At 47.0% G+C, this 13,145-nt stretch overlaps 1 protein-coding gene across 1 annotated transcript in view; it reads right to left on the minus strand.

The window, feature by feature from the left end:
• LOC139048866 (uncharacterized) overlaps positions 1-13,145 on the minus strand; it is a 63,711-nt gene that overhangs the window by 39,890 nt on the left and 10,676 nt on the right. Inside the window, exons 3-7 of the mRNA XM_070523753.1 lie at positions 12,472-12,624; positions 8,748-8,782; positions 6,528-6,733; positions 4,927-5,047; positions 369-435 (exon numbers count right to left, since the gene is read on the minus strand). Coding sequence (XP_070379854.1) covers positions 369-435; positions 4,927-5,047; positions 6,528-6,733; positions 8,748-8,782; positions 12,472-12,624 — 582 coding nt within the window. The remainder of the gene's footprint in view (positions 1-368; positions 436-4,926; positions 5,048-6,527; positions 6,734-8,747; positions 8,783-12,471; positions 12,625-13,145) is intronic.

The raw sequence follows: 13,145 nt of genomic DNA on the forward strand, positions 1-13,145 counted from the left end.
GTGGAAGCTTCACACGTGGCCTGATTGCGGACGGATGCAGCTGAGCCGGAGGGCAAGGAGGGTGGTGAATTTTTTGTTAGATGAGGTTGGAAAGTTGATTGGCTCAGTACGCAGTTAGCGCGAGAAGTAACGTGACGCCAATGTTAGCACGTGACAATAGTCGAAAGTCCGAAAACGGAGCAGCTTTCATTGTTCTTTGTAGCATCAGCACAACTACTCAATTCTAATAAAAAGCACATGCCATTGCCTGGATGGTTTTCATAGTTTTCATACGGATGCTGAAATGTGACATCCGGACAAGTATAGCGATTCCGCCCTAGAAAAGTTACAAGATCAGACTGGGAATACTTGTAGACGAGCATAATTACCGTCAAAGCGCTGATCCAGTGCCGATAAAAACTCCTTGAAGTTTGGCCCGGCTATAACACCCAAGTCCTGAAGAGAGAATGGCAAGGACAGCGTCATGGATAGTTTCGAATTACAGGTCGTGCTGCTTACGGCTGGGTAAATGCGCAACTGCGTAAAATTATATCTGCTATCGGGAAACACGCAATTAGCGCTACATTGTTCAAACACTATCACACGTGGGCATCTAGCAAGCGCGAAACTCAATTACCAGTAATTGAAATTTTTAGACAACGATATTCATCAAATGGTGCAGAAGAAGTTTTTTTTTTTTTACCTCTAACCAGGCGGTGTTTATAAGTTTAATTGGCCTGCAGCATAAAAATTGGAAAGACATGAAATTGTGCGACGACAAACCACCAGAGCATTCTTGTTAAATGCTTCGTACCTTATGTCGTAGGGACCAGACGAGAAGCTTCACAGCTGGCAGTTAACAGCTCGACTTATTCTTTATTCACCCACAAAACACACATTTGGATACATTTAGGATCATTGCGGCATTGGCTATACAAATACGCTAGAGCCAAGTCAAGCATGTAAGTGCCCTGACGTTCTTCCACGGCACGATGTAAAAATAAACTGTATCTACCCTTGCAACTTTAGACCAACAGCAGAGGCAGTACAACGCAGACGATATTTGTCGAGACAGAGGGCTTACGAAACACGCTATCAAGTTTAACCGCAATTTGGACTTGTTTGTTACTCTCTATGGGCCGGCGAATTTTCGCTCCTTCATTTAAATCATCCAAGCTGATCCGTGTTTTCAACATTCACTTTGAGCGAAAACTTTCATTTTCTCAGGTTTAACGAGCGAAAACAAAGCGAGGAGGAGCGACGCTGTACTCGGGCCTCTGAGCTAAAGATTTCTCTTTTTCTAAAGAACATACAGGAAATGCCCAAGTGCATGGGGCATAGCATCAGGGGGGGGCAATATTTTAAAGGTAAACATATCAATCATTATTTAATATATAATACGTAAAATGAGTAAATACTGCAAGCGCAGTGTCATCATTTTATTTAGAAGCCACTAAACTAAAGAAAACGAATACACTACTAAAAATGCGCTCAGCAATGATACACTGGACAAACAATTACTGAATATTTAACGCAGAAAGAAAGAGTGTCACTTGATAACACATTTGCACACTCGCAGGTACAAAAGTACATTCAGCTAGCGAAATAATGCAAAATGGCATCGATCGGCAGCGTTCAAAAACACACCCGGCAAGCATGTAGGGAGAAATAAGAGAACTGACGAATTCATCAACGATGACGCTATGTGCAAAAATGAGCACACGCCAAATGAAAGTTATACGCTAGCACTTCTAGAGAAAGCAATGCAAAAGAAAGGAAAGAAACGGAACAACGGGGTCTTTTTAGTTTAAACATATTTGTTAAAGAGACCACGCAACTTCGACCCAAAGCCTGGTCGCAACCGCTTTCAGGATCTGGGCGTCTGTCGCTATGTTCTCGCACGTTGTCGGCAACCGAAACGGCAATTTCGTGGTAAGCAGCAGAACACCACCGTCACTGTGCCACTCCGTACGTATACTTAACTCACCTTAAACCGAAGCTGTTTACGGGCGTTTCGCAGCCCTTTCCGTTGCGGTGTAAAAGGCACGCATGCGGGAAGAGTGCTTGGCATAAAATGTCAAAAAAGGCCAGCAACGCAAGCTGCCTGACACGTGACAGCGCCGAATTTTCGCTTTAAAACGTAATGAAAATAAACAAGGATTATAAAATAACTTATCTTGGTTATATCTCACTCAGACAAAGAACTACTTGGTCGCACTGTATTTTTTTCAGCTAGTAATTATTCGTACTATATACAAATATATGTTGGCGTTTGGCCGAAAAGCCGCAAATAAATAATTTCTATAAATACAGCCTATATGCGACTCTCCCGTGGACACAATAAAAAAATATTCACATGCCTTAGGAACCTACGTGCATTTTTTGCAGCAGGCTATTGGAGTTTCACCATAATGTCCTCGTGGGTCGCTAGTATGTATAACTGGCAGTCATTTTCGATCACTCATTTTCTTTGTGAGAAATTATTTTAAGAGCATTAGCTCTTATTCAACACGTTTTTCGATTTCTTGGGGTCTACTACCACCTACCATCGGCGTGACATATTAAGTCCGAGGAATTCAAGATAGTGGCCCCCATAGTAAATCGATATAGCAACCCAATAGGTGATTGCTTGGTGATGTCATTAGTATATTGAGTTGGTGATTGACTGGTGACGTCACTGATATGTCCAAGACGGCCGCCACTTGTTCACGTCACCAATAAATCCAAGATGGTGGCCCCCATAATAAATCAATAGCAACCCAATTGGTAATTGGTGACGTCACGTGATTCATGTCGCAACCCAAGATGGCGGGCAAATTATAGTGCCAATGATGAAGTCGTAATCCGATATGGCGGATGGAAGTGAGTCCACGTGATTATGACGTCATAATCAAAGATGGCGACAAAGTTTAGGAATCTTCAATACAAGATGGCGACCAAAATTCGTTGCCAATGATGAAGTCATAATTAAATATGGCCGCTAGAGGTAAAACCACGTGATTATGGCATCATACTCAATATGGCGTCATAGTTTCGATATCTTAAATCGAAGATGCCGGCAAAAACGGGGTGCCAGTAATGACGTAACGGTCCCACATGGCGGATAGATGTGAAACCACGTGATTATGACGTCATGGGACGAAATGACGCCATAGTTTCTATTTCCTAAGTACAAGATGGCGGCTCTCGGAGTGACGTAATAGGCGAGATGGCGGCCACTAAAATTAGCTAATTAGCTAAACACTCCATTGTTATTTAGCCGATTATGCATTTCAATTATTTTTCCATGTCCGCCTCTACGAGTAGACCCGGGGGGGCGGGGGTAAGCTGTAAGAGTCCACCTAGTGGAAAGTCCATTTCGGCCGCTGCTGATAGGATGCAGCTGCACAAGCGAGGAGTTCACGAACGGCTCTAGCCAATCAGCAGCGGCCGAAATGGCCAGTCCACTATGTGGACCGTTACAGAATATACCCTGCTCATGAACTAAAATTGTACCATCTGCCCCAGGCAACTTTAAACAAAAATTCGCAGTTTCGCCCGAAAGGCGAACCACCGACTGCGACAGTAAATTAGGGTATAGCTGTACGAAGTAAGGATAGTAGTTTTAGCACTCCGTGCAAACATGTAAGCATCCGCTCGCTGACGAAATTAACAATATAAAATGTAAGCATAACTGAACGAGGACGTAGGAAGAAACAGACTCACGGAGACAGCGCTGTCTTTGTGCGTCTGCTTTTTTCTACGTCCTTGTTCTGTCGCGCTTACGCATTCTATCATGGATTCAACCCAACTACCCCGCCAACATGTTTTAACTAAATTAACCAGCACGGTGTCACGCATGCACAGGTAAACATGAACAAATCTTCCTCGATAAGCGCGGAAACTCACTGTCAAATTTTGGAGTGAGAATCCCGGCAGCAGCAAGCGAATTCTCTCGCTTGCTGCTGCATTCTCTCGCTTCAACGCCAACAAAACGTCGAAAGCGCAGCGCATACGAACCTAATGGCACTACGCGCACGCTGCAAACATCGCTGATCGCTTTTAAGATGAGGCCCGCGCGTGCGCGCACTTTGGCGACGTTGCAGATCGCTTTCAAGACGCACGAGCTCTAGTAACGCGTCCCTACGGCGTCCGCCAAAAGGCTTCTATACGGCGTCCGCGATTCGCATGGCCAGCGCCGTAGTAGACGCCGCGGTTGTCTCCACTCTGTACGGAGCTGCGCGCAAGAAAGGACATCGAGGGGCCCTGGCAGCCACCGGAGAATGCCCCACCTCCCTCATCCGACTGCCCTGCCTCGCGCGCGGCAGGAGAGGGCACGCATCCGGGCAATGCCTCCTAGATAGAACAAGGCCGGTGCACTTCGATCCGTGACGTCATGCTACCTTGCCCGACTGCCATAGAATCTAAAGGGGACGCTCCCGATCGAGCCGCGGTGATTTTGGCGTCATCGCCTTCGTCACGCTGGGCTTGGCAGTGGAAATTTCGGTCCAAGTAGCATGACGTCACAAATCGGAGTGCACAGGCCTGCTATTTAGGAGGCACTGATCCGGGCCGCATTCCTAGCTCGCGCACGGGAGATTGAACCCCGTCCGCCAGCTCACCTTCACAGGCGTTCACTCGCACATACAGCTTACGGGCGCCCGGCGACAGTTATATCGGCCTTGGACTCACACGGAACATCACGGCGGCGACGACGGCAGAAATGCGTCCGGAGTGTCCATATAATTTCTATCGCAATAAAATTTTAATGCCTTCTTTGGAACACCCTGTACATGCGCGAGTCATAAGCTCGCGTTGATTACGTCCCCGCCCTTTGTACACACCGCCCATCGGTACTACCGATTGAAAGATTTATTAAGGGTCTTGGGACCGCCGCACGGCGTGGCCTTTCGCTTACATGGGTCTATTGGAAAATTTCCCATACTTTGACCATCAGAGCACACTCACGTTTATCGGTCCGTGGAAGACGCCCGGAATCGCGTCGGCTAAGAAGCGCCCCTGCTTCTTGATGCCGTCCAACGCCACCGACGCGTGACCCATGGTTAGAAGTGCGCCGAAGACCATGAAACTGACGAAAGGTGAACAGAAAAAAAAAACAAGACACCCTCACGTAGGATCTGAGCTGAGGTTATGGCAGAATAATGTGCTATACTAGGTAAACACATGCATGACCGAAAAATTAAAGAAATCAGTCAGCCTAAATTGCATATGCTCATTGTCGCCGATGGTGCTGTTCTTGCAAAGTATTGCATCTGATACGTTCTCGCAAATGACACGCTGCTTATATTTTCAAATTCAGTGCTATTTCATTTTGCTCACGCTTCACACCTTGTACTCAGTCTTACTCGTCATGTATGTAACCACTCCTGCTTAAGGCCTCTAGCCAGAGGCTGGCAGTAATATTGAAATAAATAAATAAATAAATATTTCCCAAATTCACAAATTCTTAACGTGAAATGATACAGGCAACCTCAGGAAGCAATAAAGAAACAGAAAATTAAACAGGACAAGCGTTTCTAAACGTCTAAATATTAAAACATAGAAGCTCTCCTTGCGATTTCCTTTCCTATTCTGCCCGCCTGTGTATGTCAATGCGATTCGAAAATGTTCTCTGTGAATATCGACAAACAAACACGAAACGCCATCTTTGTGCAATATTGTGGACTGTCTCCCATTTAATAGCACCTGAGTTTGTCCACAAACTCAACGTTGTGTTTTTGCTGGAGGTCTGACACGCGTCTAGAATTTGCTGCGACAGCAGTGAGAAGCCAGAAAGTCAGTTTCCTGCATGTGTTTCTTTTTTTACCTCGCGGATATTTCAAGTCGTGCACCTACGCCAATGTCAAGGTGGACGCGCAAACCGCTGCACCATCGCGGAGCTTCGCCACTACATAACTAATGTCGGGCTTTGCGACCCCGCACAAGCTCCGAGATTGGCAGTATTGACGCCTAACGTCTCGGAGGCCACACAAATAAATTGTGATAGCATCGGACACGTCCACTCGGTGTGCCTCGCAAAGGGTAAGTTGTTCCTGAGAAGATGCCTGCGTCCACAGTGTGAGCCAACAAATTGCAACTGTAATTGCCTCCCCCGCAACACGAAATCCTAAATGCACCCCTTTTTCTGGTGGTCTCAGTTTGCCCCTTCGCCGGACCGCACAGTTTTCTCCAGGATGTCTAATATTTAACGCCCCATTCGCCACTCGATTCGATAATCGAAGGTGAAAGTCACCCGCCGTGGTTGCTCAGTGGCTATGGTGTTAGGCTGCTGAGCACGAGGTCGCGGGATCGAATCCCGGCCACGGCGGCCGCATTTCGATGGGGGCGAAATGCGAAAACACCCGTGTACTTAGATTTAGGTGCACGTTAAAGAACCCCAGGTGGTCGACATTTCCGGAGTCCCCCACTACGGCGTGCCTCGTAATCAGAAAGTGGTTTTGGCACGTAAAACCCTATAATTGAATTTTGCACTCAAAGCCGACTCGGAAAACCCTGAACGATCGGAACTGTTGTTGGCCAGCAAGGACGTGTCACCGTGCGATGCTTACGCCAAGAACGCGATGAGCACCCAGAAGCAGAGGCTCCACTTGGCTCGCGACGCCGCCTGCTCCTCGGTTTCCGGCTCTTGGTCCGCTGACGGCCGCAGGCAACGGACGCACAGCACCACGAGCCCGATGAGGGGCACGAGCACGGCTAGGACGACACTCGCCACGAGCAGCACGACGCCAGTGCGACCCAGCAGCAAGTCGATCGTCTGGACAAAAAGCCGCGTTAGGCAAGCGTGAGCCACTGCGTTATGGATGCGATAGAATTCGCGATTAACAAGGCAGTCAAGAAAGCCTGTAAGCGGCCCCACTGTTCAACAAATCCCATGACGGAAGTTTTTACTGGTGTTGGTGCGTGGGCTTGTATTGGTGGCGACGATTAAAAAACTATAGATGGTAGGCACAGACGTTGGACAAAGCAACAAAGCCTTGGAAGATCCATTTAGATAGATAGATAGATAGATAGATAGATAGATAGATAGATAGATAGATAGATAGATAGATAGATAGATAGATAGATAGACAGATAGACAGATAGATAGATAGATAGATAGATAGATAGATAGATAGATAGATAGATAGATAGATAGATAGATAGATAGATAGATAGATAGATAGATAGATAGATAGATAGATATTGCTTGATTGATTGATTGATTGATTGATTCATTGATTGAGATCACCTGTGGACTGAAAGTCTGACGACTTTTGCCTGCAACTGGGCTTTCACCTGAGCACCACTTCGGAAGTCTACGGAACACAACTGCACCTAACAAGTATTCTTTCTGACAGCTTTCTTACAATGCGTCATCGGCATATAAGTTGAATGCATCAAATGCTTCGTCGAGTATAGTCAAGTCGGCGCTCCTGTACGTTCGTGTACGCTATACCTTAAGACGCCCTTGATTACTAGATGTTGCATTTTAACTAAGAGTGCGAGGCCACGTACGATGACTAACAAAGTTATTTCCAATTTAGTCGTGTTATTCTGCAGTAAGGTTCCAATGATTCAGAAAAAAATTACCGACGATTACGTTACTTCCTAATGCGAAATTTGAGCGCAGCAAATAAGCTGTTTCACCTTTTCGATAGATTGAGGCAAAGAAATCGAGCAACACATGTATGCGCTATCACAGAATTTTTTTTTATTTTTCACACGTATTCCTTTAACAAAGACTCCACTAACAGTTCTTGACAGTCATGAAGGAAGCTTTGTGGTCGGAGAAATAGACTGATATATGTTCGACTTGGTACACCAATGCTTGATTCTCAAAGACGAGATCTATACAAGTGCCTCGCGAGGTTGTCACAGCCGTGGGACGCGTTACGAGCGAGAGGAACGGGATGTTCTCCCGCATAAGTGTTAGGAAATTGCTGTTTGTCTTTATGTCAACATTAAAGTCCCCCACTACTAACATCGGTGTGGATCGATGGACGGTTAATGCGAGTTGCAGGAAGTGCACGACGTCTTTCGTGAGTGCGGTAGCGGACTCACGAAAGCGGTATCAGTCGGTCGCTGCTAGCGCTGGGGGGATGAAAGAGGGGCGGAGCTGGTTACGAGGCCGACGATAACGCCGACGACGACGCGAAACCCAGGAACGGACGCCAAAGAGCCATTTGTGTAGCCAGCCCTCCTCCACAGTCTCTCCTCCTCCCTTCCATCATCCTCCCTCGCCCGGAGAGCCGACAGCGCGCATGCGCGGCGGCGGAGCAGATTCGTCGGCGAGCTGGTTACGAGGCCGACGACAACGCCGACGACGACGCCGACGACGACGCGAAACCCAGGAACGGACGCCAAAGAGCCATTTGTGTAGCCAGCCCTCCTCCACAGTCTCTCCTCCTCCCTTCCATCATCCTCCCTCGCCCGGAGAGCCGACAGCGCGCATGCGCGGCGGCGGAGCAGCAGATTCGTCGGCGAGCTGGTTACGAGGCCGACGACAACGCCGACAACGCCGACGACTACGACGACGCGAAACCCAGGAACGGACGCCAAAGAGCTGCGCTCTAAAAAGAAAACACTCCTGCCATTGAGCTTTCGACGATGCAGTAGCGCTTGCGTCTGTCAGACGGACATGTCTGGTCTGCTGCCCAGACAAGTATGAATATTCCGTGCCAAGCGCGAAACATTGTCTCGCGGCAACAAAATTTCCTATATACCTGTGCGCTACATTCTGGACTATACGCAGTCATTTACAACGATGGTTGAGTAGATGCGACACTCACGAGTTCGGCGTCCAATTTCCCGCCCTTGTTTGCAGCTGCGGAGAAGAGAGAAAAGAAATGGAAGTAGAAAGGTGACGATTCACACAAAGGAGATAAGGCGATATCTAGACATCTAGTAAGCTAGACCTATAGACAGGTACAAGAACCAGTCAAATAGCTGACCATGCTGGAAGATAGTTCTAGACGGTTCAACAATAAGAATGATAAGGCCGTGCCAAAGACAAGGCAAAAGACCAGCTCTTGTCTGCGTTCTACCAAATTTCCCTTCGTCCGTGTATTTCGAGCTGATTTATCACGGCCAGCCTTAACGCTACTCTTTCGGTCGGTTTTCCAGGCAACATCTGCCAAATGCATGGCTTTTCCTTCATCCTCAGTGAAACGTACCTGCCTGAGCACGTCCACAGTATTTCAATAAACAGACTGCGTACTAGAAACGTTACGCAAACTTTTGTTGCGATGTGAAGTCCTTTGATAAGTGTCAATGAGTTTTAACGTGCATCAAAATAAAATATCCCGTATCTCGTAGACGGTAAGCTTAAGCAGTTGTGAACAACCGTGAGCAAAGGTTTACAGACCACAGGCTGGCCGGAAAAAAAAAATCGATTTTTTGTAATAAGCGCAAGAGGTTTTAACAGCGCAAGAACACCAGAGGGCACATCACAGCGAAGTGAGCGCTTATAGTAATTGGCACGCATAAACTGAAACTGACAAATTCACTGCAAAGTTCGCAATGCCAAGTTCGGACTACCATCAGGACCTTCAAGTTACATTCATAGGGAAAGCTGGTCTATGTACTTTTGCTCAAGGGAGTATGCGTGCGTGCGTGTGTGTGTTGTCCTTATCAAGTAGCCACCTCACCAAATCGACTTCAATGATAACGACACTATTTTCGACGTATATTCATCGGGCTAACATTCGTAGGGTGGGCCCTCAAGTTCCGTATCTTCGGTGCATAACGTATACAATGTGCCGAAACGGGGCCATCCTCACCACGAGAAAGACATTTACCATTTAAGACTTTCCACTGACAATACAAATAGAATGAACCACACTCGCATTGAAACTTCAAAGGATGAAATCTCGCGGACTTAAAAAAGATGGTATTATATATGCAGAAACTGAACAGGAGCTGGTTTCGTAAGTGCACTTGTATTATCATGCTTAACGAAATTCAAGCGTTTCGGGAACGAGTAAATTGTCTCACCAGGAAAAAAAAAGCATTATTATCAACGTCTTTCGGTATGAAATGGCTGCCGTATAGTCTGGTCGCCTTGCTAAACCCGAGAGGTTGTCACCATTTGCAGGCGAGCGCTCTGTGCAGTCGATCTAGCGAACGAGATTGGGCGTATTCACCAAACTTGTCATTTGTAAGCGGTAACCCAATCGCTGCCTGCCATTGGTTCACCGCCTTCAGTAAATGTGTCCGCCAAATCGCAATTGGCTGACATCTTACGAACAGTTTTAGCCTGCGAACTTCCTGAATGCACAGGGTCCCTGGTGCGCAAGCACGGTCTACGGACCGACGCGCACAAAGTAGTTCACGTGGCAGAAGGCTTCCGAAAACGCCGCTATTCGTGTCGGCGATTACAAGAACAAATTCGGAAGCAGATCATTGCCATAGTGAACGTAAGGACACCTAAAATTTGTTGAATCACCCCATGGGCCCGAAATATGAGCCCTATATATGCATACGCAAAAATATACAATGATCCGCTACTCAATTTTACAGAATGGTCTGTCGCTTGCCAGAATCTTGAAACATACTGGCAGCTGAAAATGGAAAAGACATAGTCACTATACAAACTCACTTACAAAGTGTCAATTCATAAACAGTTCCTCATTATAAAGAGTTGGTCATGGCCTAAGTGTTTTCGCTTCGTTTCTTTCTTTTCTTATCTGTCTAAACCCTGGTCAATCATAGAACCTCCTCACGTAAATGAAGTTTTGTTAAGACGCGAGCCCATAATGCTTTACTTTCTGACTATCATCGCTTTCATCGCGTCGTAGCTCTTATCGCATAATCACGTCCGCACAGGACGCTTTTCCTGAATCCGACCCCACGTAAGCGATACTGCCGATTCGACACGGAAACCCGCGAGTACAATCAAACTACGCGCGCAACGCGAATAGTGTTGCAGCAGCATCTAGCACCAGCGACTAGTCTAAAATGCACTCTGACGCCTGTAAATACCATTCCTAGTGGTTAGATGTAATAGTTCTGGGGAAACCCGAATGGTGGAGAGAAGTAATAAAGGGAAAATCGGAGTTCCACCCATTCGTAGCAATTGCTACAAAGGAAACCCATACGGATTCCACGAAAGAGAAGCCTCCCAGTTGAAGAAAAATTCGTGCTGCTCCAGGAGTCGAACCTGGGACCACCGCCTTTCCGAGGCAGCCGCTCTGCCATCTGAGTTAACCAGGCGGCTAGCAGACGGCAGGGCGAAGTCGAATTTGTCAACAACTCGAAGCGAAGGCAAGAGTTAGACGCAGTAGTTCAGCGGAAACCCGCAAGGTGGAGTGTAGCAAGAAAGGGATTTTCCCGTTATTACTAGTGGTTAGATGTACACGATTCCTAACCATGTTCGTTAAACTTTGTATTATCGTCTTGCAAGTCCTGTGGTTTTTCTTTTCTTTCTTTCTGCGCACAAGTTCGCCCAATGAGGACGTTCGATTTTACATCCACGTTTCTATCGCAGTGTGTCGAGCTCTTCGCGATTGCTACTCGCTGACCATAGGTGGTTGGCACTGACGTCAATGTGGTCGCCATCTTGGGATCCTAGTCACGCAAATAAGAAACGTGGCAACACGACAGGTGCGCCTTGCAGCGAGTGACAAATCGTTAACAGCGATAGTTCGGGGGAAAGCGATTGGCGTAAAACTGCAGAATATTGTACCCGCGATAACATGCTGCATTCATATCATCGTTACTACCATGTCTGGGTACCAGTGTGGCGACACGGCTATATTAATATAGTCAATATGCAGGACGTCGTTGCTGAAAAGTTTAGGATTTGGGCATGCTCGAAACGCACATTCGATTCTACAGCAGAGCACGGAAACCCATGGGATAGCGAGGCGGACAGTGAAACCGTATATAGCGCGTGAGGTATTGAGGGATAACTTGGTAAGATAGAGAGAAAGTGATAGTGATCGCGATGTCAAATTGTCAGAGCATTTAATTGTCAAAACACTTCGTCACTGGCTACATGCCTTTGGGTGTTCGTAACAACCCTTCAATTTAGCTTATAAAATATTTGTGCAGGCGACCCGTTTCACTCTCTATTATGTTTCTTGTGCAAATAATATGTACTGTCTCTCCCTCCCTCAGATGTCATCTGAAGATTACGCCGTAAACTTCGGACGGCGCCACCGAATTTCGTGTAATGTGAAGGTCCGCCTTTGTTCGTATAGACGAGATAAAGAATTGTTTCAGTGCCTCAGCTTTATTGCGACAATTTTTTTTTTTCGAGTATGCGATCATCAGGAGGAAAGAAGTAAGTATTGGGTGAGGGAATCGGGCATTGAAACGCACGCAGCTATTCTGTATCCGTCTTCTTGTTATGTGCTCGTCTCTAGGTGCGACCAGTTGTTAGCGAGAAGACAAGCCAGGCAGGCAAAGTGACATGTTCATATGTTTTCTCTGTCTTCCTCTGGCACTTCATACATCTAACACGTATTGCTGCAGTAATTCCCAACACTGACGTCAAATGTTGCCCACGTTTACCTTCCGGCATGTCACCCGAGAACAGCACGCCACTTAGTATTCGATGCATTCCCACAAACAGCCGCACCACTGCGCTGCCGGTAACTTCAGCAGGATTTGTCACATTGGCAGGTGGAACCTTAGTGAACACCGTTGTCCTTGAATCGGCGCAGGCTGCACAGAAGCGGGAAAATTTCTCCATTTCTCCTGCTCTAGACTGTTCTTTTTTTGCCACAGCAGTGGCATATCACAGCTATCGCCACCGTCATAGCAAGAATAGCTCGCACACAAAGCACACAGCGCCCTCCTTGTCTTCTGCAATGCGCTGCTTGTTTCGGCCACCAGGGTGCGTCAGCAGACGCCATCACTGCCAGAAAGGTGGAAGCACACAATGCGTTGACGGGCTAGTTGGTGCGAACCCACAATTACTCTGTTTAGCGCGAAACAACGGACACAAGAAAGACGACGGGACAAGGCGACAAGACAGACAAAGTAATTATGGATTCGCACCAACTAGCCCGCCAATGTATTGTGCTGAACTATCTTTCTTCTACTGTGAGCCCTGGTTTTTGTGTGTCTGCGTCACCTACTGAAGCGCCTTGTCCTGTCGTCTTTCTTGTGTCCGTTGTTTTGCGCTAAACAAGGTAATAATGGCGGAAGCACAAATGACCAAAAGCGTAAGGCTCGTGACGGTA

The sequence above is a fragment of the Dermacentor albipictus genome, chromosome 8, assembly GCF_038994185.2.
Source record: "Dermacentor albipictus isolate Rhodes 1998 colony chromosome 8, USDA_Dalb.pri_finalv2, whole genome shotgun sequence".
NCBI classification, from domain to species: Eukaryota; Metazoa; Arthropoda; class Arachnida; order Ixodida; family Ixodidae; genus Dermacentor; species Dermacentor albipictus.